The sequence below is a fragment of the Acomys minous genome (genome assembly GCF_964271855.1).
Source record: "Acomys minous genome assembly, chromosome: 6".
NCBI classification, from domain to species: domain Eukaryota; kingdom Metazoa; phylum Chordata; class Mammalia; order Rodentia; family Muridae; genus Acomys; species Acomys minous.
This window is the reverse complement of record NC_140487.1, coordinates 69205931-69232506: the sequence shown is the minus strand read 5'-3', so window position 1 is coordinate 69232506 and position 26576 is coordinate 69205931. Positions and strand designations below refer to the sequence as shown.

The 26576-nt window shown below is 49.4% G+C and overlaps 1 protein-coding gene across 4 annotated transcripts in view; it reads right to left on the bottom strand.

Annotated features, from left to right (window-relative positions):
- The window catches only part of KIAA1549, a 124975-nt gene extending 98607 nt beyond the window's left edge, over window positions 1-26368 (bottom strand). For 3 of the 4 annotated variants that reach the window (XM_084787608.1, XM_084787609.1, XM_084787610.1), the window contains exon 1: window positions 26082-26368. In XM_084787608.1, coding sequence (XP_084643734.1) covers window positions 26082-26223 — 142 coding nt within the window. In that variant the 5' untranslated portion in view covers window positions 26224-26368. The remainder of the gene's footprint in view (window positions 1-26081) is intronic. The other variant, XM_084787611.1, reaches the window with a different exon arrangement.
- Between the last annotated feature and the right edge of the window lie 208 nt (window positions 26369-26576).

The window sequence follows — 26576 nt, the reverse complement described above, 5'->3', positions numbered from 1 at the left end:
CCACAGTACATGTTACACTATGAGGAAGCAGTCTTTCTTTAAGTACCAACATGAAACAGTCTCATGGGTCAGAGCAGTGAGCTTGACGGGGATAAACTGATGTGTCTATGATGTGTTAACTATGTCTGGGAGGTTTCGAGAAGGGGACTGGGGGTGTTAGGTGATAGGGTGTTGTGTTAACGATTCCCTTAAGACCAGGATGGTTTAAAGGGAAGTGAAATAATATTGGCCATGCTGCTGGGGAAGCAAGTTCAGCTCCGGAAGTAAACAACTCCAAAGCTTCAGGAAGTCCCTGAAACTGACCACAGTCACTAGACTCTCCTTCCTCAAGCATATTTAAGGAGTAAGGGCTGCTAAGAGACACTCTCAGACCAGCCAAGCCACCTGGCAGACACAGACCAGCTGAGCTGCCTGGAAGAGGCTCAGATCAACTGAGTGTCTGGAACAGACATCCCCTGAAAGCTGTGCAGTGATCTGTAGATGTCACTCACGCACGCTTCAGTGGGCTTTGGTGATGCAGCTGTCTTTGAGTCATTTCTGCTCCAGCTATGAAGCCCTCACCCCAACACCTGTACGTAACCCAATAAAAACAACTGGTTCACCAAGATGAATTTTTGGTCTGTCATCCTGTAGGCCCAGCTAGCTCAGTCGGTAGAGCATGAGACTCTTAATCTCAGGGTCATGGGTTTGAGCCCCACCTTGGGTGCCACTTTTTGTTTTTAAAATTACATGTATTATCTGTAGGCCTGGCTAGCAATCAATCAAGACACAGACACTTGTTATATTTTAAAATAGCCTTAATTAACCCAGGGCAGAACAGATATCAATCCTCTAAACTACCTCCCGTAGTGGGACAGACATGGGATCCATGTCTCAATCCCATGCCATCTGTTCCTAATAACTTTTTTTCAAGCTACCTCCCGTCCATAATCTCAAATACTTGCTAATGTTCTTCATCTGGGCTGGATTCTCCACCCAAACCGCCAGCCATGTGCTTTTCCTCCAGTTAACCCATGGTGGCCTTCCTCTCTTCACTTCTGGTCTCTCTCCTTTGTCCTCCTGGCCGCATCTCCATATACATCATTACAGATGAGGGCATCAAGAGACGAGGGTGACAGAATGGTCACTGGGCTGAGGAACTGCTCTTATCTCTACCGCTGATGGCAGGCTGACTGTCCGCAATGATCAACAGTGATGCTGGAAAGTTGACTGTCCAGCTTTGCAGAGACTAGGCGGACCAGACTGTCGAAATTCCTGCTTCAAAAAACAGTCTGTTAGGTGTTTGGGGCCAATAAGACTAAGGACTGATTGCCCCAGTGATGGACAGAACACAGTGACTGTCCAAGCGGTCAGCTCTCTCTGTCCATCCACACTTGGAAGTTGCCCACCAGCACTTCCTTTATTAGATAAAATTTCCTTCTTGGGTCTCTGATGGGATTGAAGACTAGATAGCCACAGTGTTACTAGAAGCTTTAGTTTAAGAATTAAAAACACATTTATAGATTGATAATTGCAATTTCTCATAAAGAGACTTTTAAAAAACTTTAGACAATAAAAAAAGGAATCTCTTTGGTAAGATAGTGAAATACTTTTTCCAAGGTTAACAAATATAAAAAGTCTTGGTTACGTATTTGATATCTGATGATTTTGTATATATGTATATTTGTGTATTTAGTTCTTAATTATTTTTTTTTTTAAAGAAACGGGGGATGTGTGGGAGGACTGCAGGCTTGGCGGGCTTCGCCCCTTTGCTTGCAGGCTCTGTCCCAGGTAAAAACGGCCTTGGCGGGCTTTGCCCCTTTGCAGGCTTTGTCCCAGGTGAAAGCAGTCTTGGCGGGCTTTGCCCTTGGAACACCACGGACACTCCCTGAGATTAACCTTGAGATAGACTGGGTGGAGCCATCCTGGGCCTGGAATTCAGGAAGCGGACCGGGGGACTCCACCCGGACTATTGTTTCTAATCAAACCTCAATGGGTGGAGAAGACCAGCCCTTGCGCAGAGAGACAGACCCAGGCAGAGGACAAGAGGGGCAGCAGGTTCTGACCGAGCTTGAGCACACATGGACCGGGAAAAGGATCAGCGTACCAGCCGGACCAGCATGCAGGCCACAGACACCTAGAGGCCTACCCCGTGGAACAGATACCAGAAGGTTCACTCTTGTTTTCCTTCAACCTTTTTTCCCTCTTGTGTAACATAGTCGGGTTGTATAATAAACTTTAATTGTTAAGAAACAGAGCCAACAGATGCCCCCTGCTGGCCTCCATGGGCACCTTCACCCATGTGCACAAACCCAAACACAATTATACACATACACACTCATACAGATGAAACGAAATCTTTAAAATTACTTTGGTATGTTTCCATTTGTTTTAAAGGTGTGTTGTTATTTTTTAATTACGTGTGTGTGTGTGTTCACATAAATGTGCATTTGTGCACATGAGCTCAGTGCCTACAGAAGCCAAGAGACAGCATCAGATCCCATGAAGCTGTAGTTACAGGCAGTGGTGAGCCACTATGTAGGTGCTGGGAACCAAACGCAATCTAAGAGTAACAAGTGCTCTTTTAACACTAGTTTGTTTGTTCTGATGTACTTCTGGGGACTGAACCTAGGGCTCCCTGCATGCTAGCTAGGCTAGGTCCCTACTGCTGAACTACAACCCCCAGCCCTAAGCAATAGGAATTTATTTAACATACCTATATGCAATTTCAAAAAGTAATTTCTATCAAATTTGCTAATTCCTTCAAATACCTCTGAAAGATTCTAACATATTTTGGATGCCACTCAACTGCACTGGTCATAGAAGGAAAGATTACTTCAATCTGCTGTCTTTGATTGTCTTCAAGAAAGGAAAATGTAGCCAGGGTGGTGGTGGCACGTTCATTTAATATTTCAGGCCAGCCTCAACAGAGCAAGTTCTAGGACAACCAGGGCTACGCAGAGAAACCCTGTCTCCAAAAGCAAAACAAGCTGGGTACGGTGGTGCATGCCTGAGATCCCAGCACTCAGGGAGGCAGAGGCAGGTGGATCTCTAGGAGTTTGAGACCAGCCTGGTCTACAAAGTGAGTCCAGGATTGCCAAGGATACACAGAGAAACCCTGTCTTAAAGAAAGAAACAAAGAAACAAAGGAAGAAAGAAACCAAGAAAGAAAGAAAACAAAGAAAAAAGAAAGGAAGGAAAAAAGAAAGGGAAAAAAGAAAAATGCCTTTTTTCTTTCTTTCTTTCTTTCTTTTTTTTTTTTTTTTTTTTTTTTTTTTTTTTGCTTTAATCCAGTTATTGCACAGGTCCCTGTAAAGCTTCATGGAAACTGCATCTCAGGCCTGAGTTCTATCTAAAGGCCTTAGTGGGCCTTGGTCATTAAGAGCCACTTCCAATCGGTTCCACACAACTGGCAAGCCTCAGTGGACTCCTTCTGTCCTAGAAGGTGCGTGTACTGGGGAAGTGGATGGGGCTCCCATGCCCTGCTGCAGTGCCAGCTCAGCGGCTAGTCCACAGAGGACACAGCCTGACCAGTTCTTCCCCCCCTCCCTCTAGCTCCTGGGCACTGGCTTTCTCCAGAGCTGAAACCCCACACTCCATCAGATCCTGCCTCCTACCTGGCTGAAGTTACCCACACCATCTCACATGAAATGGCCTTCACCCCTCGCTTTAGCCTGTGTCCTCCCTGCTACAACTCTGCCAATTACTTGTGTAACGTAACAGTCTTCGTGGGCACCGAGATCTCCTGTGCCCCAAATGGGAATGAGGCGCCACAGAACGCATACACAGGACCGCAGGGCTGCTCACTTCCGCCCTCCTCCCGAAGATTTCTCCCTGGAGCTGTAAGTGACTCTCCTTTCCTGCTGCTCTTACCCCTGCTGCCTGCTCTGCACGTGTCCTTGAATACTCAGTTGACAACCCTTAGCTGTGTCTTCCCACTAAGAAATCTGGACACACACGCTGGCCCTGAGACTGCTTCTCTCACCTGCGCAGCTCAGCAGGGCACGAGGTGGAAGCGGTATCTGCTTTCTCTCACAAAACTATGGGCTCGAAATGAGTAATTTCAATAAAGAAGTAAAACCATAGCTTGTTCCCTTAGGAGCATCTGGAGCCAGTCTGAGTTCATAAAATGCTAAGCAGCGAAGACCTCTAAAGTAGTGGAAATTCTGCCATTGTGATGGGCAAATTACACAGGAAAAGCACACAGCATACATGTCTGCGCGAAAGTCAGAAACTTAAAGGCACTCCATGAGGCAACGGCCAAACCCTTACAAGCATTCCAGAACTACCTTGTATTACTCCAAGGTCTGCTCCACCACAAAACAGCAGGCACACAAGAGTTTCTGAGGGGCTGGAGAGGTGACCCGGCCGATAAGAGCATTTATTGTTCTAGTAGAGGACCCAGATTTATTTCAAGGAACACAACACCCTCTTCTTATCTCTATGGACACGAGTCACACACATGTTGCACAATACAGACTTGCAGGCAAAAGACTCATACACATAAAATAAAATAAATAATTTAAAAAAAAATTTAAACAGCCTTTGTTGGGCCAGGTATGTAACCAGTGGGTCCCCTGGGAGTTCAAGAACAGCCTATAGCCTATTGTTTCAGGCCACCCAAGGATACAATGAGACCCAAAAAAAAAAAAAAATCAATCAGTCAATTAATCAATCTATCAATGACAGCCTCTGTGATTATATAGACTGTGCAAGGATCTCCACTGACCCTGGGCCAATCAATAGGGAAATCAGGAAAGTTGGGGACAGGATTAAATGAGATGGTGAACAGTTAATCTTAGCTGATGAAAAACAGGGAAAGGGTGTAAGGGTCACAATAATTGCCTGATGGGCCTCCTGGAGCAAAACATTTACACACTAATCCAAAAATGTGTTTCCACAAGTTGAAACTGATACTTAGCACTGGAGACACGCTCTTGGTTTTTTTTTGGGGGGGGGAGGGGTGGGAGTTGGTTGGTTGGTTGGTTGGTTGGTTTTTCGAAACAGGATTTCTCTGTGTAGCCCTGGCTGTCCTGGAACTCACTCTGTAGTAGACCAGGCTGGCCCGGAACTCAAGAAATCCACCTGCCTCTGCCTCCCGAGTGCTGGGATTTACGTAACCCTGGCTGTTCTGGAACAGCTGCTCTCTGTGCAGACCAAACTGACCTGAAATTCACAGACTCTGCCTTCCAACTGCTGGGATTGAAAGCATGCACCACCATGCCCAGCCTCTTGGTGATCATCTTGAGACAGTCCCAACAAAGAATTCTAGAACATTCTAAAAAGCCACCAGAGCAAGTAAGCTGAAACCCTCAATAAGTAATACCCAATAAAGATACAGGCCCCACCCTTCAAGCCTGGTGGCTCCAGTTCGATCCTTGGAAGCACAGTGGAAGAAGAAAACTGACTCCCACAAGCTGTCTGCGGATGTCCACACACTGGCATACATACCCACATCCTCACACAATTTAACAATGCCATCCATGCATTTGTTTTTGCTAGGAGGGTTTTGTTTTGGCAGGAGAGGGGTAAGCTTCAGTTTCTGGAGACAAGAGGCTCATGTGGCTCCTGATCCTCCTGACTCTACCTCCCAAAAGGGGGAGTAGGGGGGGAAGCGGGAGGAAGGGAGGAATGGGAGGATACAAGGGATGGGCTAACAACTGAGATGTAATATGAATAAATTAATAAAAAAAATTTTTTTAAAAACCCAGGAGAGGATTCTTGGAACACAGACAGCAGGCAAGTTTGCACTGAGCACTCAGGGAGCACTCGGGAAGTGCAAAGCAAGACTGGCAGGAGGGCCAGGATCTGTCCATATGTCCAGCGACCCTTTAAGGTGAGCCCGGGTCAAATGTCATCACTGAGAAGTTCTGTGCAGACTCAATCCCTGCTGGAAAGCAGCTTCCTTCATCTTTGCTTTCTTTCACATGCAGTAATAATGTGAGGACAATCATAAAAATACAGAGTTCTAAGAGACACTTCTAAAAGCAAACAACAGTCACCCTCCTGCATGGACTGTGGGATACACACATGTACACACACACACACACACACACACACACACACACACACACACACACACACCAATACTAAAGGAAACAGGTAAGAGAAAATGAAGAAAGCCGCCTGAGCAAAGAACGGACCCACAGGAACTACACTAAACGCAAAAGGGAAAGTCATGGGCTCCATCCATATTCCTAGGAAAAGACTCTCAGGAATTTAATTAGGAATTTTTCAGAAATAAAAACTTAAAGAGTTTTTCCACTATTGTCTATAAACTCCCTCATCTACCTTCCTCTCACACACCACACAAACACGCTCGCCGTAAACAAAGCAAACTGACCGGCACTGGCCCCCAATGACACGTGATCCATCCCTCCAGGACCGTTCTTTCCTGTGCTGGTGTCTGGACCCTCAGCTGCCCGCCTTCAACCTCAGCGTTTGGGAGGTGGGGTGGAAGAATCAGGAGTTCGGGGCCAGCCAGGGCTACCTAAGATCCAGTCTCAAAAGAGCAAACTACAGCCATGAGTCAGGGTGCACCCACAGGGGTTGGTGGGCTCTCAACGGCAGCAGCTTCCTTTTCAGAGACACGGAAAGCAAACGGTGTCCACTCTACCAATGGCACCTTAGTGTCCGTGGGACACAAGCTAGCGGTCAGCAGGATTATTTCTATAACCTGCCCTCGGTACCCACAGGCTTTGCGTCTTTAGGTTCAAACAACAGGCACTGAAAACAGTTTTGTTTAGCTTTGTCTTCCCTTAAACGTGTGTCTGTACTAAACACACGCAAGCTCCCTCCTGGGCTTAGCCCCTCAACAATTCTGGGTAACCATTCGTACAGAGCAATGCCTCTGTATGATGCAGAAGTCATCTAGACAGGACGTACACAACACAGCAGGGTGCACAAGGGAGACTGCTGGTGATGTGAGCGCCCTGAGACACTGGTGTCGGTGGGACGCCTAGACCCAAAAGCTCCCTCCCCTCCACAGACACCAGGGGACAAGGCTGTACTACAGCATTAGTGAGCAGCTATGAGCCTGGGTAGGAAGTGTCCTAGCTGGGCTCCTGCTGCCGTGCTGTCACACCAACCAACTTCAGGAGGAAAGGGTGTGCTTGGCCTACAGGGCCATCACTGAGTGGAATCAAGACAAAAACTCAAGGCAGGAGCTTGAAGCAGAAACCATAGAGGAATGCTGCTTACTGGAGACCTTCCTGCTCCCTCTGCGGTGCTGCGCAGGGGAGAGAGGTCAGAGACAACGCAGGGGACAGAGTGGGTTTCATGTCACTGTCCAGCAGGGTTGGGTTCACAGGGCAGTGACAGGGTCTAGAAGGCTGGGGAAAGGTTCCTGCTCTCTACAACAGCCAGGGACACTGTCCAGCTCCTGTCCCCTGGCCATGTGGATCTGCCCACCTGGATGTGTACACATACACACGTACACACACACACACACACACACACACACACACACACACACACATTCACTTCCTCTCCCTCAGGATCCTCCATCCCTAGCGGATGCCACAGTCCATTTCCACTTCAGCCCTTGGTCTCAGTGCACCTTCCCTAACTCCAGTGTCACCCTGCAACCTACCCAACTCCTGAGGTGATGCTGCGGTGCAAGGGCTGGGGAGATCTCTGCGCTGGAAAGCAGGCTAACATCCCAGGTGAGGACTGAGAATGTGGCAGAGAAGAAGTGAGGGGTATTGTGGGACCCTCAGGGCTGGACGAGGACAGGAAAAAAGCAAAGTCACAGTGTGTTCAGTGGCACCACAGAGCACAACAGGACTTGGATGAAGTGAACACATACACATACGTGCATATACACATACACACCCTGCACATACACACACACATACATGCATGCATGCATACATACATACATCCTACACATACATGCATATACACATACACACCCTGCACATACACATATACATCCATGCATGCATACATACATATATACACACACACACCCTACACATATACACACATACATGCATATACACATACACACCCCGCACATACATACATACATGCATACATACCCTACACAGACACACACACACAGACACACACACTCTCTCTCTCTCTCTCTCTCTCTCTCTCTCTCTCTCTCTCTCTTCCCTCCTCTGGGGTGTCCCGGACGGCTCCATCATCTCTTTGTTCAAACACCAACTCATCTCTTACTTGTGCCGAAGACAATATTTCCAGGACATGGAGGTGAGTCCCAACACTGCCCCTGACTGCACTGTTGAGTCTGGTAGTGAGAATGGGATTAAATCGCTATAATCTACAATAGACAAAAGGTTTTTAAAAAAATGTCCACCCAGGAATGATGGATAAACAAAATATGCCTCATGTGGCTTTTCTATCACCCAGACTACAAACACTCAACGTGTTTTAGTTTGAAATGTGTACATAATATTTGGAAAAGGAAAAAAGCATGGATCATGCATCTGATGGAATACTATGTAGCCTTAAAAGGGAACTGTGATAGATCCTCCACCAAGATTGAACTTGGCACCTGAAGGATTGTACCATATAATTCCATGTACCTAGAAGAACACAGGAGTCTCGCTCATAAAAACAGAGAGCAGAGCTGTGGCTCCAAGGGGCTGGAGGGACAGGAACAGGGAGATGTTTCCAATGGATACAGAGTTCAGTTCTGCAAGATGAAAAAGGTTTGCAAAGGTACTTGACATTGCTGAACCCTGTACTTAAAAATGGCTATGAAGGCAAATTTTATGCTATATGCATTTTAACCACAAATTTGGAAATCAAGTAATCACTGTAATTCAAGTTGGGAACAATTAGACCAGAGACACTAAATACGGCTGTGGCGAGAAAGGAAGGTCGAGGAAGAGGCAGTCTGCTGTGGAAAGACAGTGTGGCTGGCTCCGAGGCTCAGAAAATAGCAGCACAACACACAAACACACACACACACACACACACACACACACACACACACACACACACACACACACACACACCCTTTCTCCTCACTTCTCCTGCTCCCCAGGCTCTGGTCATTTGGCACAAACTCATGCCATTGGTCCCAGAGAAGAGCGATGCTCTCCTGTTGCAGTCCCAAGGGCAGCTAAGATTCCCAACACCACCCACACTGACTCCTCGACTTTGGTCTTCACAGGTCATCAAAGGTGTTGACCCTTAGTAGGCCAACACACGCTCATGTATAAAGAAGAAGGCAGCCAGCAGGGCGTGGGGCAAGCAGCCATCTGTCTAGATCGTCTCCTTTAAAAGCTGCTGAGCTACACAAACTGGACTCTAGGATCCCAGCCCTATGCATGCTCTCCAACACAAAGCCCCGCAAAGCTTTCTCGTGTACACTGACTCAGGGATTTTTTTTTTCTTCTCCAAATGCACTCTCTGTGATCCAACTCCTTCCTTTAAATTATCCTGAAGGAAATAAAGAGAAGCCCGAAGCTCTCTGCACACAGGTTCATCACAGGATTACAAAGTTTGGCACAGGAGGACCAATAAGCCGCTGAGCGGTTAGGAGTGACTGGTACATAGCTCATGGCTTCAGCTCTTGCCTAGCATGTGCAAGGCCCCAGGCTGGATCCCCGGGCTCATAAAAACATAAAACAAGAAATTCAGGAATAGCTTGGAAAATTCTGCCCTGTAAATGAATATTATGTGTTTGCTTTAAAATATTTTAACACATATGGAAAACGTTTACAATCAAATGAAAACTGGGAGATGCAAAATTCTATGGTTAGTACAACCCCATTTCTATTTTTCAAAAAAGCGGGGTCTAGTACATATACAGAAACGCACAGTGTTTAGGAGACCAGAAAGAAGGGACCAGGGGATGGACCAGCTGGCAGAGTGCTTGCTCAGCAAACAGGAGGCTCTGAGCACACCCCGGAACCCAAGTCAAAAACCCAGGCACAGTGGTGCCCAGCTGGGATCCCAGGCGTGGAGGAGGGGAAGACAGGCAGCTCCCCAGAGTTCGCTGGCCAGCCAGCCTCACCTCCCAAGAGCTATGGCCAAGGTAACGCTTTGTCTTCACATGCACATGAACATGCATGTACACACGCTGCACACTCACACACACCTGTGCACACATGAACACACACACACAAACACCGACTATGAAAATGTGTATCAAACTATGAAGCAGAAATGGAGATGGGTACTTTTTTCTAAATATAGTTCATATTGCAAAGCATCTGAAAGTGACTATCATTTACAATCAGAGACTAATAAGCTTTTCTGTCTCAACTGGGAACTCAGCAGACAGACATGCGCATGTCCACCGTTTTCAAGGCAGAACTGACAGCCAGTCACTCACAGGGGATTACGTTGAGATGAATCTGGGGCAAAGACGTAGTTGTGGGGTCTGACCACACAGATGCAGCTCCTGAAGCCAAGAGAGATACAAAGATACAAAGAAAGAGAGGGTACAAAGAGGTCTGAGCTTGGAATGTGAGGGGAGAAACCAAGTAAGAGGCAGTCATGAAAGGGGAAGGCTGCCTGGCTTCTTTCTCCAGATCCATTTTTCAACGCGAGAGAAGCCACAGCCACACCAAACCTGCCATGTCATTAGCTGTTCTAGCTCATTCCATCGTGCACACAATAGTTTATCCAGTCAGTGGCTCTCTCATGCAGTCACTCCTCCTCCATTCATGCATTTAGCAATTCATCGGGTGTTCACAAACATGGCCTCTGGGGCCAGCCACAGTGCACACTAGTAGGAGTCGGTAAACACGGCTGAGTTGCAGGTGGACCAAGGACGCGTAAGCCAGTCTGTTTTCTACATGTCACTCACAGAGGCTTGGAATTTCTAAGGGAAAAGTGAACTGAGGCAAACAAGAGGGAAAGAACAGCACGTGGGAAGCATACAAGCATCAAACCGTTCGGGGGATTTCCCCCTGTGGAGAAGGCTAGCCCACTGCAGTGTGGCGGGAAGAAACAGGTTAGATGTGGGGCAGGGAAGCGGCTGTTCCAATCAAAGGAACTTACTGTACACACTGATAAGGAACACAGCCAGGAGGCCCAGCAATGGGAATGCCAGAAACTCAAAGTCTCCTCACAAAGCTCAACCAACTACTCCGAGGCACAAAACTCCCAGTGCAGCTGGCTTCCCGTGGTCACTTGCTGACCCCTCCTGATCTGCCCTGACCCTTTGCTATGCTTGGTCCACCCTCTAGTACTCAGCCTCTCCTCCAAAGCACCCATGTATTATCGTGTCTGCATGTAGACATGTACACCCTCGCACATCTGCGCATGCTCCTGGCCGAGGGCTGGGCGCCACTCCTGGGTCCCAGCTCCCTCTGCAGAATCTGAATCTCAAACGGAATAATAAGCAGCTGGCATGTACCCTGTTAGCTATGCCCTGACAAGTCAGGTCTCCGCCTCCTACTGCCTGCATCCTTAAACCGTGGGCCCTGGAGCATCCTGACAGAACCACAGAAGTAGAAACTGATACATATATGAATATGTATGCAACTTGCCAGCTGTCAGGTTCTATGATTCGGGAGCTCCTTAGAACAGTCTCTCACACAGTCCCCAAGACGACAGCTGTGCCTGTGCTGTGGTTAGAGGCGGTTAGCGGTGGAGCCTCTCAGCCTCTGGTTCAGTGGCATGCCCGCTCCAATCCCACACCACTGAGTGCCCCTCTCCTGAGTCCAGAGAAGCCTGTTCATCCTCACAGCAGAAAGCAACGTCCTCAGCGGAGAAAGGGAGGGTCAGCAACCCAAGCTGACCCAAACAGACTGGCCGCACCCCTGCCATTCCCTCGGAGAGAGGTGAACACAGGACGCTCCTAACAAATAATACAGACCTGTTCTGCGGCCTACAACTCTCACCCATCCTTTTATATATTGTCTAGGCTTTGACATTTTTTAAGTTGCGTTTCTTGATTTTTTTTTTTTTTTTTTTTGCATGTGTTGGAGGTGGTGTCACTCATATACCACATGGAAGTCAGAGGACAACTTGGCAAAAGTTGGCTCCTCCTCCCACCACACAGGCCCCAGGGAATCTAGCCCTGGTCCTCAGGCTGGGCAGCAAGGGCCTTCAGCGGCTCACTGAGCCATCTTGCCCATCCTGTTTTCTCTTTATAATCGGTTACTTAGATGTTCTAACACTGTTTTAACTATCTCCTGGAGTCTCGGCTGAGGAAGCCAGTCTCCGTTCTGCCTTGAAATCCACCGCCCGGAACCTGCTTCTGAGGACACCATGGTTACTCAGTGGCACTGTCCTCTGTCGGACGCGGACTTCCACCTCTGACTTTGGCCAGTCTGTACCTTTTCTCAAGCGTAGGCAACTTCTTGGCAGTTTCCTGGAAAAGAACTTTATCAGTCCAGGGCATCGCCAGAGCGTCTGCCTCCCTACCTCAGGCATACCTTTTGTCACCAAGTGACCTTAATAGTATTCTAAAAACTGGGTGCACACTAATTCGTTCCCTCATAGCCAAACTTTTTTTTAACTACCTCAAATCATGTCCATAGACAACTAGGAAAATGAACATTAACACTTAAAGAGAACGGCTGAATAGTTGCACATTTAAAGGTCAAAAGAGAACACCAGACGTCAAAAGACTGCCCAGGGCTGGGGAGTTAAGAGCACTGTCTGTTCTTCCAGAGGTCCTGAGTTTGGTTCCCAGCAACCACATGGTGGCTCACAACAATCTGTGGTGTGATATGATGTGCCTCTGGCCTACAGATGTTCATGCAGGCAGAATACTGTATACATAATACATAAATAAATAAATAAAATCTTTTTTAAAAAAGGCTGTTCATGACCAGGCATGGTAGTGCAGACCTTTAACCACAGCACTTGGGAAGAAGAGACAAGCGGATTGTTGTGAGTTCGAGGCCAGCCTGGTCTACAAAGTGAGTCTAGGACAGCCAAGGCTATACAGAGAAACCCTGTCTCGAAAAACCAATAAACAAACAAATAAATATAGTCTGTGCAGAAGGACTCCTGGGGAGCTCCCTCTTACATCTACAGTAGGAATGCTGGAGGTTGAGGCAGATCTGATCATGTAGAAGGCACCAGAGCAACTGCACAGAGAAAAGATCATCAGACGCCTGTCCTAGGTTGGAGCCACAGTGGGACAGCCCCGTGGTGAGCCTTGTCTACCCTGGCATGGGGCAGCTGGCTCCCCTCAGGCAGGAGCTGCTGCATACTGCGGCCTCAGCCTCTCCAGACCCGTGCCTACTCCACTGCCCTCTGAGCTCCCCACTCAACCCTACTTTGAAGACTCAAGATACTCCACGTTGATTTCCTCTGCAAGGCACGAACATGGCAACTGTAAACCACTTTCCCCACAAAGTCGGCCCTGTGACAGCCCCATCCCCCTTACACAATGACTGTGTCGCCACAAAAAAAGACACAGACAATGCTGGACCCCGTATGTCAACAGCAGCCTCCTCCCCCATCCACTTACTCACGTGACTCACACCTGCACCAGTCACTTTCCTCCCCGCGCCAGGAAAGGGCTGACATTCTATACGCACTGCCCTCTGCCCTCTGCCCTCTGCCCTCTGCCCTCTGCCCACACAGTCTGCCCACATACACCCCTCAACCTCATAGCACACACAACAATAACAATAACACTTTAAGAACAACAGTTCCCAAGACCACTGTTTCTGGGCATCAGTTAGAAAGTTAATATTTAACATCAGATCCTGGCACAAAGGCAAGATATTAATGTACTGTAATTTGGGTTTTCTTGGGGGGGGGGGTTGAGACAGGGTTTCTCTGTGTAGCCTTGGCTGTCCTGGACTCACTTTGTAGACCAGGCTGGCCTCGAACTCACAGAGATCCTCCTGTCTCTGCCTCCCGAGTGCTGGGATTAAAGGCATGCGCCACCGCAGTTGTTGGTTTTGAACAAGGCGCTTGGAAGGCACTGACTTCCTCCCCAGCAAATTGATTTTTAAACCAGAAGCATACTATAATTTATGATCAAAGAAGAAACCCTTGAACCACACACTTGGCCGTCAGAAACAACCCACAGAGACAGCGTCACCCACGTAGCAATGTTATCTACACCACAGGATATGATCCAGGTCACAATGAAGGGGGAAGCACGGGGGGGGGGGGGGGGGGGGGGGCATGTCACCCGATATTATGTTTCCCTCCAGGCCTAGAGAGACACAGAAAGCACTCTGAAAGGGGAACCTCCATTTTTTGAAATTGTTACTGTTAAATGTTCAACTGCTAAAGCCAAACAAAAGAGGCATCCGTGCAGTTCTGTGGCTTTGGAAAGCCTGCCCTATTCACTTCTCCCAACCAAGGCTTGGTGTGATCCTTCTATGACCAGGGCTGTATGTGCCTTCCGTACCACTGGCCTAGGGCTCTCCGGGGGATGGGGGGGTGGAGGGGGGGTGTCACAGACGGCCGTGACCCCAGCTGGACCTGTCTACAGAGGTCACTCCGCCAAGCAAACCAAGCCTGTGAACACCATTCACTAATGTGGCCTAGTCAGGGCGTGCACACTCACCCGAGGGTTGAGAGGAGACTCGTTAGCTGTGTGGCCTTGAGCAAGCTGGTGACACACCCCCACCCCGAGGTGTGCCTTCACTCATGGTCAGGAGTGGCGGGAACACCTATCTCACAGACCTGTCCTATGAGGGAAACGAGACCTATACAGCCTCCCACCATGCTTGGTTCAACTATTATTGCTCTAACCCAGCTCTGGGGTTAGGGAGAGACACAGAGAGAATACACCTGGGTATGTAGGTGTGCGTGTGCGTGTGTGTGCGTGTGTGTGCGTGTGTGTGTACACACTCGGAAGCCAGAGGAGATGGCAGGCGTCCCGTTCTATTACTCACCTTGTCCCTTTCGAGTCAGGGTCTCTCAGTTAACTGAGACCTATGCTGGCAGCCAGCAAGCCCAGCGCTGCTCTCACCTCCCACCCCACACAGCTCTGCGGTTATTAGCATAAAAGGCTTTTTTACATGAGTGCTGGGCCCCTGTGCTCAGACCTGGTCATCTCATGCTTCTTTCTCACCGAGTACTCAAACCCACTAAACCCACCTCTCTGTAGTCCCTCAGCCCAGGGACTTCAGCAGAAAACCAGAGAGAGCGCATCAAGGGGAAACGTGATCAAAGGCTCAAATGCCAACTAGCGATCAAAGGAATGCGACAGTTAGGAAGACGTGACTTCCCCGGGGGGCTTGGCAAAGGCGATACAGATGGGTAACGGGCTGTATTTCAGAGAGGCGATGCAACAGTGGCGACTCTGAGTCATTGGCTAGAGATGATGTGGATTGCTTCAACTTTTCTAGAGAGCAATTTGGCAGGGTGCATCAAAATTTAATGTGTACACACTGCCTAGGCCAGTGGAGTCTATTTCTGGGAATTCATCCTACAGAAGTTGTTAGAAGAGTGTGTGACGATGTACAGGAGTTAACGCTCAAGAGTTCAACGCACTACAATCACAACCCGTGAACTGGGAACCGGTTAAGTGAGGCAGAGGACAAGCTCAGCACCGAACGGAACGGCTTGTGGTACAAACCTGTGTGCGGTGCTTCCTGACAACACAAAGATCCCACAATGACGGGCGAAGCGGAAAAATGCAAACTGCCAAACAACGTGTCGGATATGATACCACTGCTTTGCGTGTGTGTGTGTGTGTGTTCATGTGTGCTTGTATGTGTGAAACACTAAGAGGAGAGACAGCTAAATGCCACAGCAAACATCTGGAGTTGTGGGATTTGGGGTGACTGTTGCTTGCAGGAAGCTTTGCTACAGAAATGGGCAAAGACACAGAACCGAAACACTGAGCAATGCAAGCCCATCTACCCGGAGCCTGTGGTCTAGTGAGAATAAAAAGACAGAAAGAAATACAGGCGGGACGGAGGACTCGGGAGGAATGAAAGCACTCCTGCTGGCGAATGCCTCTTCTGACTGTGTGGGAGCTGAGGAGAGACCCATACAAAACGAAGTGACTGTAGATAAAATCTGAGGCAAGAATGTTCCAGACAGAAGGACCAGCAAGTACTAGTTATTGCAACCAATGCATATTGTTTTTATAATCAGGGAGAGAGACCAATAAAACTATTGTAACCTTCAAAACACATAAAGATGGCTAGAGAGATGGCTCAGTGGTTAAGAGCACTGGCTGCTCCTCCGGAGGTCCTGAGTTCAATTCCCAGCAACCACATGGTGGCTCACAACCATCTATAATGAGATCTGATGTCCTTCCTCTTCTGGCCTGCGGGTGTATACACAGGCAGAGCACTGTATACACAATAATAAATAAATAAATAAATAAATAAATAACACATAAAGATACTTAAAAGCCCAATTCCAAGGGCTGTGAAGAATAGTGAGATTTTACAAATTCTGTAAGACTATTTGAAAGCAGGCGGATCACCTGGGTCCAAGAGTTTAGCAAAACTCTGTCACCAAATCATCACCACCATCATCATCATCATCCACTATGCAGGCCCAGGATGAAAACACCAACCCTTCTGTCCAGCTGCCTTGCCCAGCCCAGGCTCCAGCCAACAGTTGACCAAGAAAAAAAGCCTTCAAAACCCTCAGGGTGAGAAGGGAAGGGGCAGGCAGGAGAAGTCCTGTTAAGCAAGGCCCAGCACAGCAGTCCTGAGGTGGACCACTCTGTCTGGCCACCAGCTGCTGACCTGCCCTACTCCCCATGCCCATCACCTGCCTGGAACCGGGGCTCCCCGCTCCCAGGACCACCTCCCACTTACTTAGACCACAGAGAGCTTCAGCTTAATGCTCTCTCCTACTTCCTTAACAACTAGGCCCCACTCCAGGCCCGACTCCACCACGACTGTTACTTTTTAAACAACCAATTTCCTAAACACTTCCCCTTGGGAAACTGACACTCTATAATTCACACAACTCTCTAAGCTCCGCCTCGTAGGCCCTGGTAGCTACCATCCTTCAGACAGACTCTAAAACGTCCACCATACCCAGGACCTCACCTAAGGGAAAGTACCGAGCATCCGTTCTTCTACCCTCAGGTGACGTCACTCATTGTAACTCAAGGTCTACCCACTTTGCAGTGTGCCACTATCTCCTCCCTCTCGCGGGGAGTGGGGCTGAAGACTCGCTACACACCCACTGCTCACCATCTGTCCTCCTGTCTCCAAGGGTTTCTGTAACCCTTGGTGGATAGCCCAGCTGAGTCCCTTCCACACAGCTTAGGAAACCAGCACTAGCGATTCTGGTCCCCTGTAAAGAAGCCCAGAGGAGGAGCAGAGCTCTGACCACAGCCAGCCAGACACCACCAGCTCAGGGCTCTACCCTCTACATCCCTAGAAATCTAGGTTGGGCTTTTTGCAACAACTTGAGGACTCCCCCCTAATTAGGGGGCCAACCGGAAATCTTTGAAATACACTCAAGCTCCTCAAGACACTGCTGGGCTGGAGAGATGGCTCAGAGGTTAAGAGCACTGGCTGTTCTTCCACAAGTCCTGAGTTCAATTCCCAGCAACCACGCGGTGGCTCACAACCATCTATAATGAGATCTGGTGCCCTCTTCTGGCCTGTTGGCTCATATGCAGGCAGACTACTGTATGAATAATAAATAAATATATATTTTTAAAATATTAAAAAAAAAAAAAAAAAGAAGACACTGCTGAGGCCAATGCTTCCAAACCTTAGGGAACACACAAGTCACCTAGAGATACCTAAAGGGGAGCTGGCTTATTCAGCAGGCCAGGGAGGGGGCGGGTCAGTTCTTGTGTCGCTCAGACTGGCCTCTAACTCCCTGTGTACCTAGGGATGACTTTGAACTGCGGATCCTCCTGTTTCCATCTCCTGGGAGCTGGGATTTCAGGCAGTTAGCACCTGTCCTGCTGAGTTTCTGGCAGGCTCCCAGGTGATGCTGACAGTGACAATGGGGGGACCACACTGGAGCAGTGAGCCCTGGGTTCCTGGGCTTTGCTGGAGTTCCCCAGAGCTGACTCCAAAAGATCATTTGTTCAGTATGTTTTCAGTCCCTCCGCCCTTAGAAAGCTCCCCAGCACTTAAAAACAGACCTTCAGACTGTCTGGCTCCAGAGTTAATCCCTGCACCTGAAACGCTAAGCAATGAAGAGCTCTTTCCACGGGCCCCAACAAGAGGAGCAAAAAAAAAAAAAAAAAAAGGCCTCAGCAAGAGTCTCCAAATGATGGCCCAGGCCCGTGAACAGCCTACCGTAGGAAAAGCTGCCTCACTGCCAGCCCCGCCCATCCCCACTCAGGAGCACTACCACCATTCTCCACCAAGACTGTCCGTCTGGTCTACTGCCAAGGGTCCTTCCAACTCCCCGCCTGGCTTGGCATTTCCTCCCTCCCTCTCTCCTATGGACCACAGCGGTGCCTTCCCAGTTCCCCGTTCCACCTCCGCTTCCCTCCCTCTGTGAACAGCCACTCAAGGCATCTCTGCCTCCAGAGACCGCTGCCTGCATCTCTTCTGTTTTCTTCCCCTCTAGAATGAATGCCTTCACTCTTGCCCTGGCTCCCACCCCTTCCAAACATGAGCAAATACACTCCTGCCCTCTCTACCTTCCCTTCCAGCAACATGGCTCCTTCACCCCCAAGACCAGCTCACTGCCTTATTTCACCTCTTGACCCTTTTACTGTCTTGCTTCATCTCTTGAGCATGCACAAACAAGCAAGCACTGAAGGCCTGGGACCTCTCTAACACTGGCCTCCCCTGGACTGAGAAACAGCCTCTGTAATGCTGGGCGGTGATCTGGGTATGGCAGAATTTAGGGTCCACATCCACTCCTCTACTTCTTTTACTGGCGACCTTGGGCCACCGCATCGCCAATACACAGGGTGCACATCTCCCTCTGTATCCATGCCAACACAGTTAACGGCAAGCAGACCGTGAGCACTGTCTAAAAGAATCGGTACTATTCTATCATGCTTAAGGGCAAAGGATCTGAAGAGAAAGTTCTCAAGACATAACGATGGTCAAGAGGTATAAATGCCAGGCATCAGTAATCAGGGGGGATAATGCAAGACACAGCTGTAGGGGGGGCATCACTTCACACCTGCTAAATGGCTGTCAAGGGGAATCCTAGGGCAGCCATTGTAACAGTGCTGCCTTTCCCACAGGAACTTGAGAGAGCAGATCTTGAGAGAAAGATCCTGAGGGAGGCCAGAGGGGCAGGGCACTTGGGGAGAGGATCCAGGGGCTGGCACTACCTGGGCCCCAGGAGGCTGAAACAGGAAGTACTGCCTCCACACCCAGGGCCTCTCAGACTTGAACTGTGGGTGCACAAGAACCTAGGGACTTGACAAGTTCAGATTGTGATTCAGATGGTCCAGGGAAGGACCCTGCAAACTCAATCTGTCAGGAGCTGACACCGCAGAGGGAACGTGAACTCCCTCACGAGTGGGAGCCAGAACATAAACCTTCACCGGTGTTAACAGGTGCCTGAAGCCTCAGGCCACAGCATCAGCACCTACCACACTGTCAACGGAGATGGAAAAAAAAACCAAAGAAACAAAAATAAAATAAAATTTAAAAAATGCAGGAACATGTTAGGCAACTGCTGTCCCACTGAGCTACAGCCCCAGCCTCATACAATTCCTCCCTTTTTCATTTCTCCCTATTTTTTTGGTAGCATTTATTTATTTTATTTGAGTGTGTGCACGTGTGTGGGCACACGTGTGAAGATCAAAGGGCAACTTTCTAGAGTCAGCTCTGTCCTTCCACTACACGGTTCATCAGGCCCTGCAGCAAGCACCTTCTTGCTGAGCCACGACACTCCACCTTTGCCTCTTTCCAGTTTTACTTTGAGACAGAGTTCCACTTACTTGCCAGGTTAGCGTCACTCAAATGTTCTCTTCTTCTCCCTCGGCCTCTTGACAAAACTGTGACTGCAGGTAAGCGCCACAACATCCAGCAGAAAGATTTAAGAAACAAGGTTTTTGGGGGGGCTGGAGGGATGGCTCAGAGGTTAAGAGCACTGGCTGCTCTCTTCCAAAGGTCCTGAGTTCAATTCCCAGCAACCACATGATGGCTCACAACCATCTATAGTGAGATCTGGTGCCCTCTTCTGGTGTACATGCAGGCAAAGTACTGTGTATATATGATAAATAAATAAATCTTGAAAGAAAGAAAGAAAGAAAGAAAAAGAAACAAGGTGTTGGTTAGGGTGCTTGCCTAGAGTGCATGAAGCCCTGAGTTTAATCCCGGTACCCTATAACCCAGGCATGATGTACTTCCAGTACGTGTGTACTTCCAGCCCTTAGGAGGTAGAGGCAAGAAATCAGAAGAAGTTCAAGGGCATCCTCAGGTAGCCTGAGACACATGAGAACCTGTCTCAATAAAACAAAATACTTTTTTTTTTTGGTTGTTAATGAAATGAGAAAAGGAATCTGCCTTCAGTAGATCATTGGCCTAGCAAATCTAGTGGGGCAAAGGGAACAGAGACAGAGACAGACAGAGAGACAAGAGAGAAACAGGCATCTGTACATTCCTAAGGCATCCAAGATAACCAGGCTATGCGTCTGTGGTCACACAGTAAGTTATGTGCTGAAGGACATACACCCTGCAGCACACCGACCGGAAATCGCATCCTGGTGGGCTCCAGGTGAAAGGTCAGCGGTGGCCACAACTTGCAAGCAACCGATGCAGTCAGAACTGCGTCCTCCTCTCTAGGAAAAACCACCTGTTGTGATTATAACCACAGTAATTAGCTGCTATCACCCAGGGCAGACAGAAAAGCCCTGCTCCCTGCTCTCAGGTCCCTGGTGACTTTTAACAGCTCCCTGTGGGGGTTCAGTTTTCAAGAGTAGAGGGAGGCACTTCCTGACTAAGACTCTCCCAGCTGCAGTGCCCAGAAGCCAGGAGGGAGACTCAGAACAGCAGTGACCCAGCGAAGACCTAGAGCAACATCAGCAGAGTGAGTAAACAGACGGCTGCGGGGTGGGGGGGTGGGGGGGGACGAAGGGACGGTTCAACTGGTCACAGCTCTTACTGCTCTTACAGAGGACCTGAGTTCGGATCTCAGCACCTGCATGGTGGCTCACAACTGCCTGTATCTCCAGCTGCAGGGGATCCAATGCCCTCTTCTGGCCTCAAAGGCGTCTGTATACATAAACATAAAATAAATAAATAAAACCTAAGCACAGGCCTATAATCCCAGCACTTGGGAGGCAGAGGCAGGTGGATCCCTGTGAGTTCAAGGCCAGCCTGATCTACAAAATAGACTCCAGGGCAGCCAAGGCTACACAGAGAAACCCTGTCTCAAAAAAAACCAAAGAACTAAAACCAAACAAACAAACAAAAAGACAATCATAAGACAGTCTTTTCAAAGAAAAGAAATCTAAATCCTTTGGTTTGGTCGTTTTTTGGGTTCTGCTCCTGTTTGTTGGAGGCAGAGTCTCAGTACATAGACCAAGCTTAAGACCCTCCAGCCTCTACTCCCAAGTGCTGAGATCAGAGGCTTGCAATACCCAACCCTGTTCCAGAAGTTTACACTCTTAACAAGCATCCCCCCAACTCCAAATAACAGGGTGCAGGAGGTCTGGGGAATCACACTTTGCACATATTTCAAGTCCTTGTTCACAATTCTAAACCAGGTCTAGCAAATTTTCACCTTGAAATGTCCGGCAGCTCATTAAGACAGACGAAAATTAAGCAAGCCATAGCATCCATATATGGAAAAAAAATTACACAAAGAAAAAGCAGATTTTGCTAATCATAGTGATGCTACACCTCTGTGTCTCAAACTTACGTGAAAAGTGGGGACAGTGGGATGACCCAGCAGGTAAACACACCTGGCACTGGAGCCAGGCAACCTGAGATTGAGCCCCCAGAACTCACACAAAAGTAGAGAAGCAATTGCAGAGAGTTGTTCTCCTGCCCCACAGGCTCACCATGACATCCGTGTGCACATATGGACACTCACAAACACACCTTTTTTTTTTTCCAATTATGTAAAATGTAAAAGGCCAAGGCTGTGGCCCAGCTGGGAGAGCCCTTGTCCAGCATGCACAAAGCCCTGAGTGTAATCACCAGCATATATAGGACAGTGATGCGTGCTGCAATCCCAGCATGGGGGAGGTGGAGGCAGGAGCATCATACTCAGCTACAGAGTCAGTCTGCACCCAGCCCGAGTTATATGAGACTCTGCCTCAAATTTTAATTAGTTAATTAATTAAATGTAAAAGAAAATACATTGGAATATACGATAGAAGGAACAAGGACAAAACTCAAAGAACGCAAATACAAAATAAGCAAAACTTCAACACTAAAGAAATGTGTTGTAAAGAAAGGTGAAAAATTAAAACAATGTATTGCAAATATAGCTAACAAGTGTTTAAAAACCATCAAAGAAAGCGCCTGTGACCCCAGCCCTGGTCAGGCAGAGGCAGGGGATTCCAATGAGTTCAAGACCAGGGGTTCCAGGATAGTCAGGACCACACAGAGAGATGCTGTCTAAAAAAAAAAAAAGTAAATAATAAACGGGTGTGGTGGTGGACATCTACATAAACTTTTGTGTCTTTTCCAGCATTACAACTTTCAGAAGACTGACTCATTCAACAACCTCATCCTGGGCACAGGAAGGCAGCCTGGCACACCTGACAGCTTAATCATACGATCATCCCCACGCTACTAATACATGCTTGAAAATAAAGACCAATATACACAGAAAAGCAGCCAAAGGCTCATCTGTACGGCTGTTCGCCTTAACATTTATGGCAGTGGTGGCACATCGGTGGCGCATTGGTGGCCCATACCTTTAATCCCAGCACTCAGGAAGCACAGGCAGGCATATCTCTTTTGAGTTCAAGGCCAGGCTGAGCTACAGAATGAATTTCAGGACAGCCAGAGCTACACAGGGAAACCCTGTCTCGGGAAGAAAAAAAAAAAACATATATTATTTTCAAAAAGAAAATTGTGCCTGAGTAGAGACAGTAAATGCATATGCTTCCTCGCTTTTTAGACATTCACAACAACAACAAAAAGCCCTGGGCCTAGAGGCACGCATCTGAAACCTTAGCTCCTAGGAGGTGAGAGCAGGACTGTTACAAGTTTAAAACTAGCCTGGTCTACACAGTAAGGCCTGGGTTATATAACAAAACTCTGTCTCAAAAGCAAAGCTGAAACCATTGACAGTGTTATCTGCGGGCTGTGGAATTGTGGGTAAGGCCCCCCTCCCTCCTTTCGTGTCCTGGGAGTTGAACAAGAATACAAGGACACAAGACTGGGTAGCTGCCTGTGCAAGCTACCTACCCAATGTTCTACCACTGAGTTGTACCCCAAGTCCCAAGTGACATTTTGGCATTAATTTCTAGATTCTACCATGCTGTCCATTTCATGATAATCAAAATTCTCAAGTAGATTTGTCCCTGAATAAGCAATGGGGCACCACTCTCTCCTCTTCCATTGTGGGTAGCTAGCTACCTAAAAGCACTATTTTTCAAAAGAAATCCCCCAGCATTTCATGTTGCTTCCAAACAACAATAAACGGTCAGGACCAAAAACAAAAAAAACAAAAAAAAAAGTTCACTTAAATTGCTGAAGAAACTAGAAAGGGACTGAATACCAATACAGCGCAGAGGCCCCTCTCAAGTCTGTAACAAGGGGATCACCTGGAAATCAACTCCATCTCTGCTGAAGGTGGGGAGCTTGTCAGACTGGAAGGGACTGACTGCTGCTTCCCACATGAGCTGAGAACAGGATTAAGGCACTACCCCATCCCCGCCTCCCCCAGGACAGCCCTCAGCCAAGTCTCTCTGCCCATACTGTTGCTGAAAGCGCATCACTAAGATGAGATGGTCCTGGTGCCACTGAGGGGCAACCTGGGTCAAACATGCCACCTCCTCCCAGGATCAACAGCCACTGGCCATGCCCAAGCATCTCGGAGCAGCCTTAGGCACCTTAGCAAGCCACCCTCCCAGAAGCCAGTTTCCCAGAGCCTACAATCAAGTTACCATCTTCAGGTGACCCTTGAAGACCCTCCCCTAGCAGTTCTCTCTGAGTGGGTACAAACACCCACACTTGCTTATACAGTGGCTTCTTGTCTGCAGGTGGGATCCCTGAGGTGGGGGGGGGGGGACCCTGAAGCTGGAGGCTATGCACACTGGTTCGCGCTCTACACTCCTGCCCAGAAGCAGCTATGCAAACCGGAGGGGCCCAGTGAGCAAATCAGGAAAAGGAGAGGAGGCCTCCAGCTCTGTGATGTCAGCTCTACGTCACAGACATGTAACTTCTCACCTCCAGGCTGGACATTGGGGATTAGGGAGTACGCCGAGAAACAGAAGAGGGGTCTCTAAAGAAGGTGTGGAGGCAGCGGAGGCAGAGCCGCTGTCGACTTTAAATTTAGCAAAATAGCTTCCTCTCCTACAGGCTCTCCAGAATCGTCAGATGACAATGTGCATGCAGGAAAACATGCCCCCCCCCCGGAAGCTAACTGTATCAAGGAGTCGGGAGGCACACTCTCCTGAACACCTGTTAAGGGCCTCCTCCGTAAAGGGGGGGCTCATAAAACCTAACTCCCAATGTGACTGGGTCACACAGCACCTGGCACACGTGTCAGTGGAAACAACCAGCGAGCTAGGTCCCGTGATGAACAAATCCAGCAGAAACCAGCTTTCTCTGTTGACTAAAGACAAGGGCACTCCCAGACGACTGACCCCTCTCCGCTGACAGTGGACTGGAACTCTCATGGAGTGACACTGAGACAGGAGGCGCTAATGTGGGCAGAGTTTCTGTACCCACTGTACAGAGCCAAAAAGAGACCCACTCTGTCAACCCTGCCTCTGCTGAGGTGCCCTGAGGCAGTGGTCCACCCAGCTCGAGGATATCTCCAGAGACATCAGCTACGAACCCAGTCAGTGGGTCAAAACAGCAAGGGGGGGGGGGGGATGGACGGTTACAGTAATTCCTTTTCCCATCTAGCCAGTGACCTTGAGCAAGATGTTTCTGCCTTAATTTCCCCACGGGGAAAGCGGTTTCATCCTGCATTCCCTGAAGTCCCTTCCTGGCTTCCACTCCACCATGCCCTTCGTGGTGGGCAGTTGCAATGCCCACAGGCAGGCCCTAAGGGACACCTGCAGATGTGCTCCACTTCCTGTCACCCACCCGGCAGCCCCCTGGCCCTGCTCCTACAGGCAGGGGAGGGTTCCTAGCTGCTCCCATGGCTTTTCTGGTCCCACACCCCCCACTCCACACCCTGTGCAATGAGAAGTAGTTGTCCACCTTCCTTTCCTCCCCACAAAGTAGCCAAGCATGTATGTGTGTGCTGGGGCAATCTTAGGCTCACAGTGAGTGTGTGTTTGTCACCTCGGAGATGGTCTCCAGGCCATCCTCCCAGTGCATAGTCAGGGTGGACAAATAAACATTTCAGAGAAGCAACGTGAATTAAACCATTTCCTCAACAAGCAAAACCCACCCACGCGCCTCATAAATCATGTCTCGTAATCCCATGGCTGATGAACAGTCACTAAATTGCATCTATTATAAAACCAACCATGACTCCTTTCATACCCTGACACTTCAAACTCAAAATATTTTCACACTCCATTGTAATGCCTTTGTAGAGGCCATACCAATAGCTAGTTCCCTGGAAAGATCCATGACCAGGGTGCTTTCCAAGAGATTTTTTTTCTTTGAATGTTCTTTGTGTCCTGGCGCACTGGGGGACACGGCCAGCTTGCTTGCATCTGGGAGAACACTGGCTGTTAACGGCAATGCACAACTGCTCTACAGCACACACCAGATGTACCCCTTTGCCCCAACAATAAAGTATCCCAAAACATTCGCTTCGCCACATTCACATAGCCGTGCACAAACACAATTCCAGTGCCTGCGTTTTGCAAAGACAAAAAAGAAAATAGGCATCTTCAGAGAAGAAACACCAGCCAGACCCGCCTCGGGCAACATGGTTCATGGAAGACTAGGTTGCAGACCTTTTAACAAGACCGGTCAGAAACCGCTCGCTCTTTTCCTTTGCATTTATTCATTTCCTCCGTGCCTTTATTTGCTGGGCCCAGGAAGAGAATGGGAAAGCATCTCCAGCAAGGAGGGCGAGGAAGCGGTGGAGAATAAAAGAGGGTGGGCGGGTGTGGGGAGCCGGGGGAGGGGGGGGCTGGCGAGAGCCGCCGCGAAGGCGCGCAGGGTGGCGGCCGCATCCCAGGGGGTCTCGGTGGGGCTTACCTGGGGCGCACGAGGCCGGCCGGGCGAGCAGCAGCAGCCAGAGGCCGGGGAGCACCAACCCTGGGCGGCGGTGGCGCGAGGAAGGCCCGCGGCCGCTCCGCCTCGGCACCAGCGCAACCCCGGCGCGGGGCTCCCGCTCCATGGCCACGCGTCGGCTCCTCGGCACCCCGGCCTCGCGGCGTGGGCACGCTCGGGCCCCGGACGCCGACGGCTGCTGCGGCGGAGACTGGGCGCCGCGCACCGGCGCTCAGCGAGGCCGGCGAGGCGGGGGCGGGCCGGGCCGGATCGGCGGACAGGGGCCGCTGCACGCCGGCCGCGCCGCTCCGCCCCCTCCCGAGCCTCGCAGCCGCTGCCCGGCAATGCACCGCCCCGCGCGGGGAGGCGAGCACCACCTCCCGGCCGGCCCGGCGCCTGCCTGCGGGCGACCCGGCGGAGGGGCGGCGGGACCCGGGACCCGCCCTCCCCCCAGGACCCGCCTCTCGGGAGGGCCAGCGG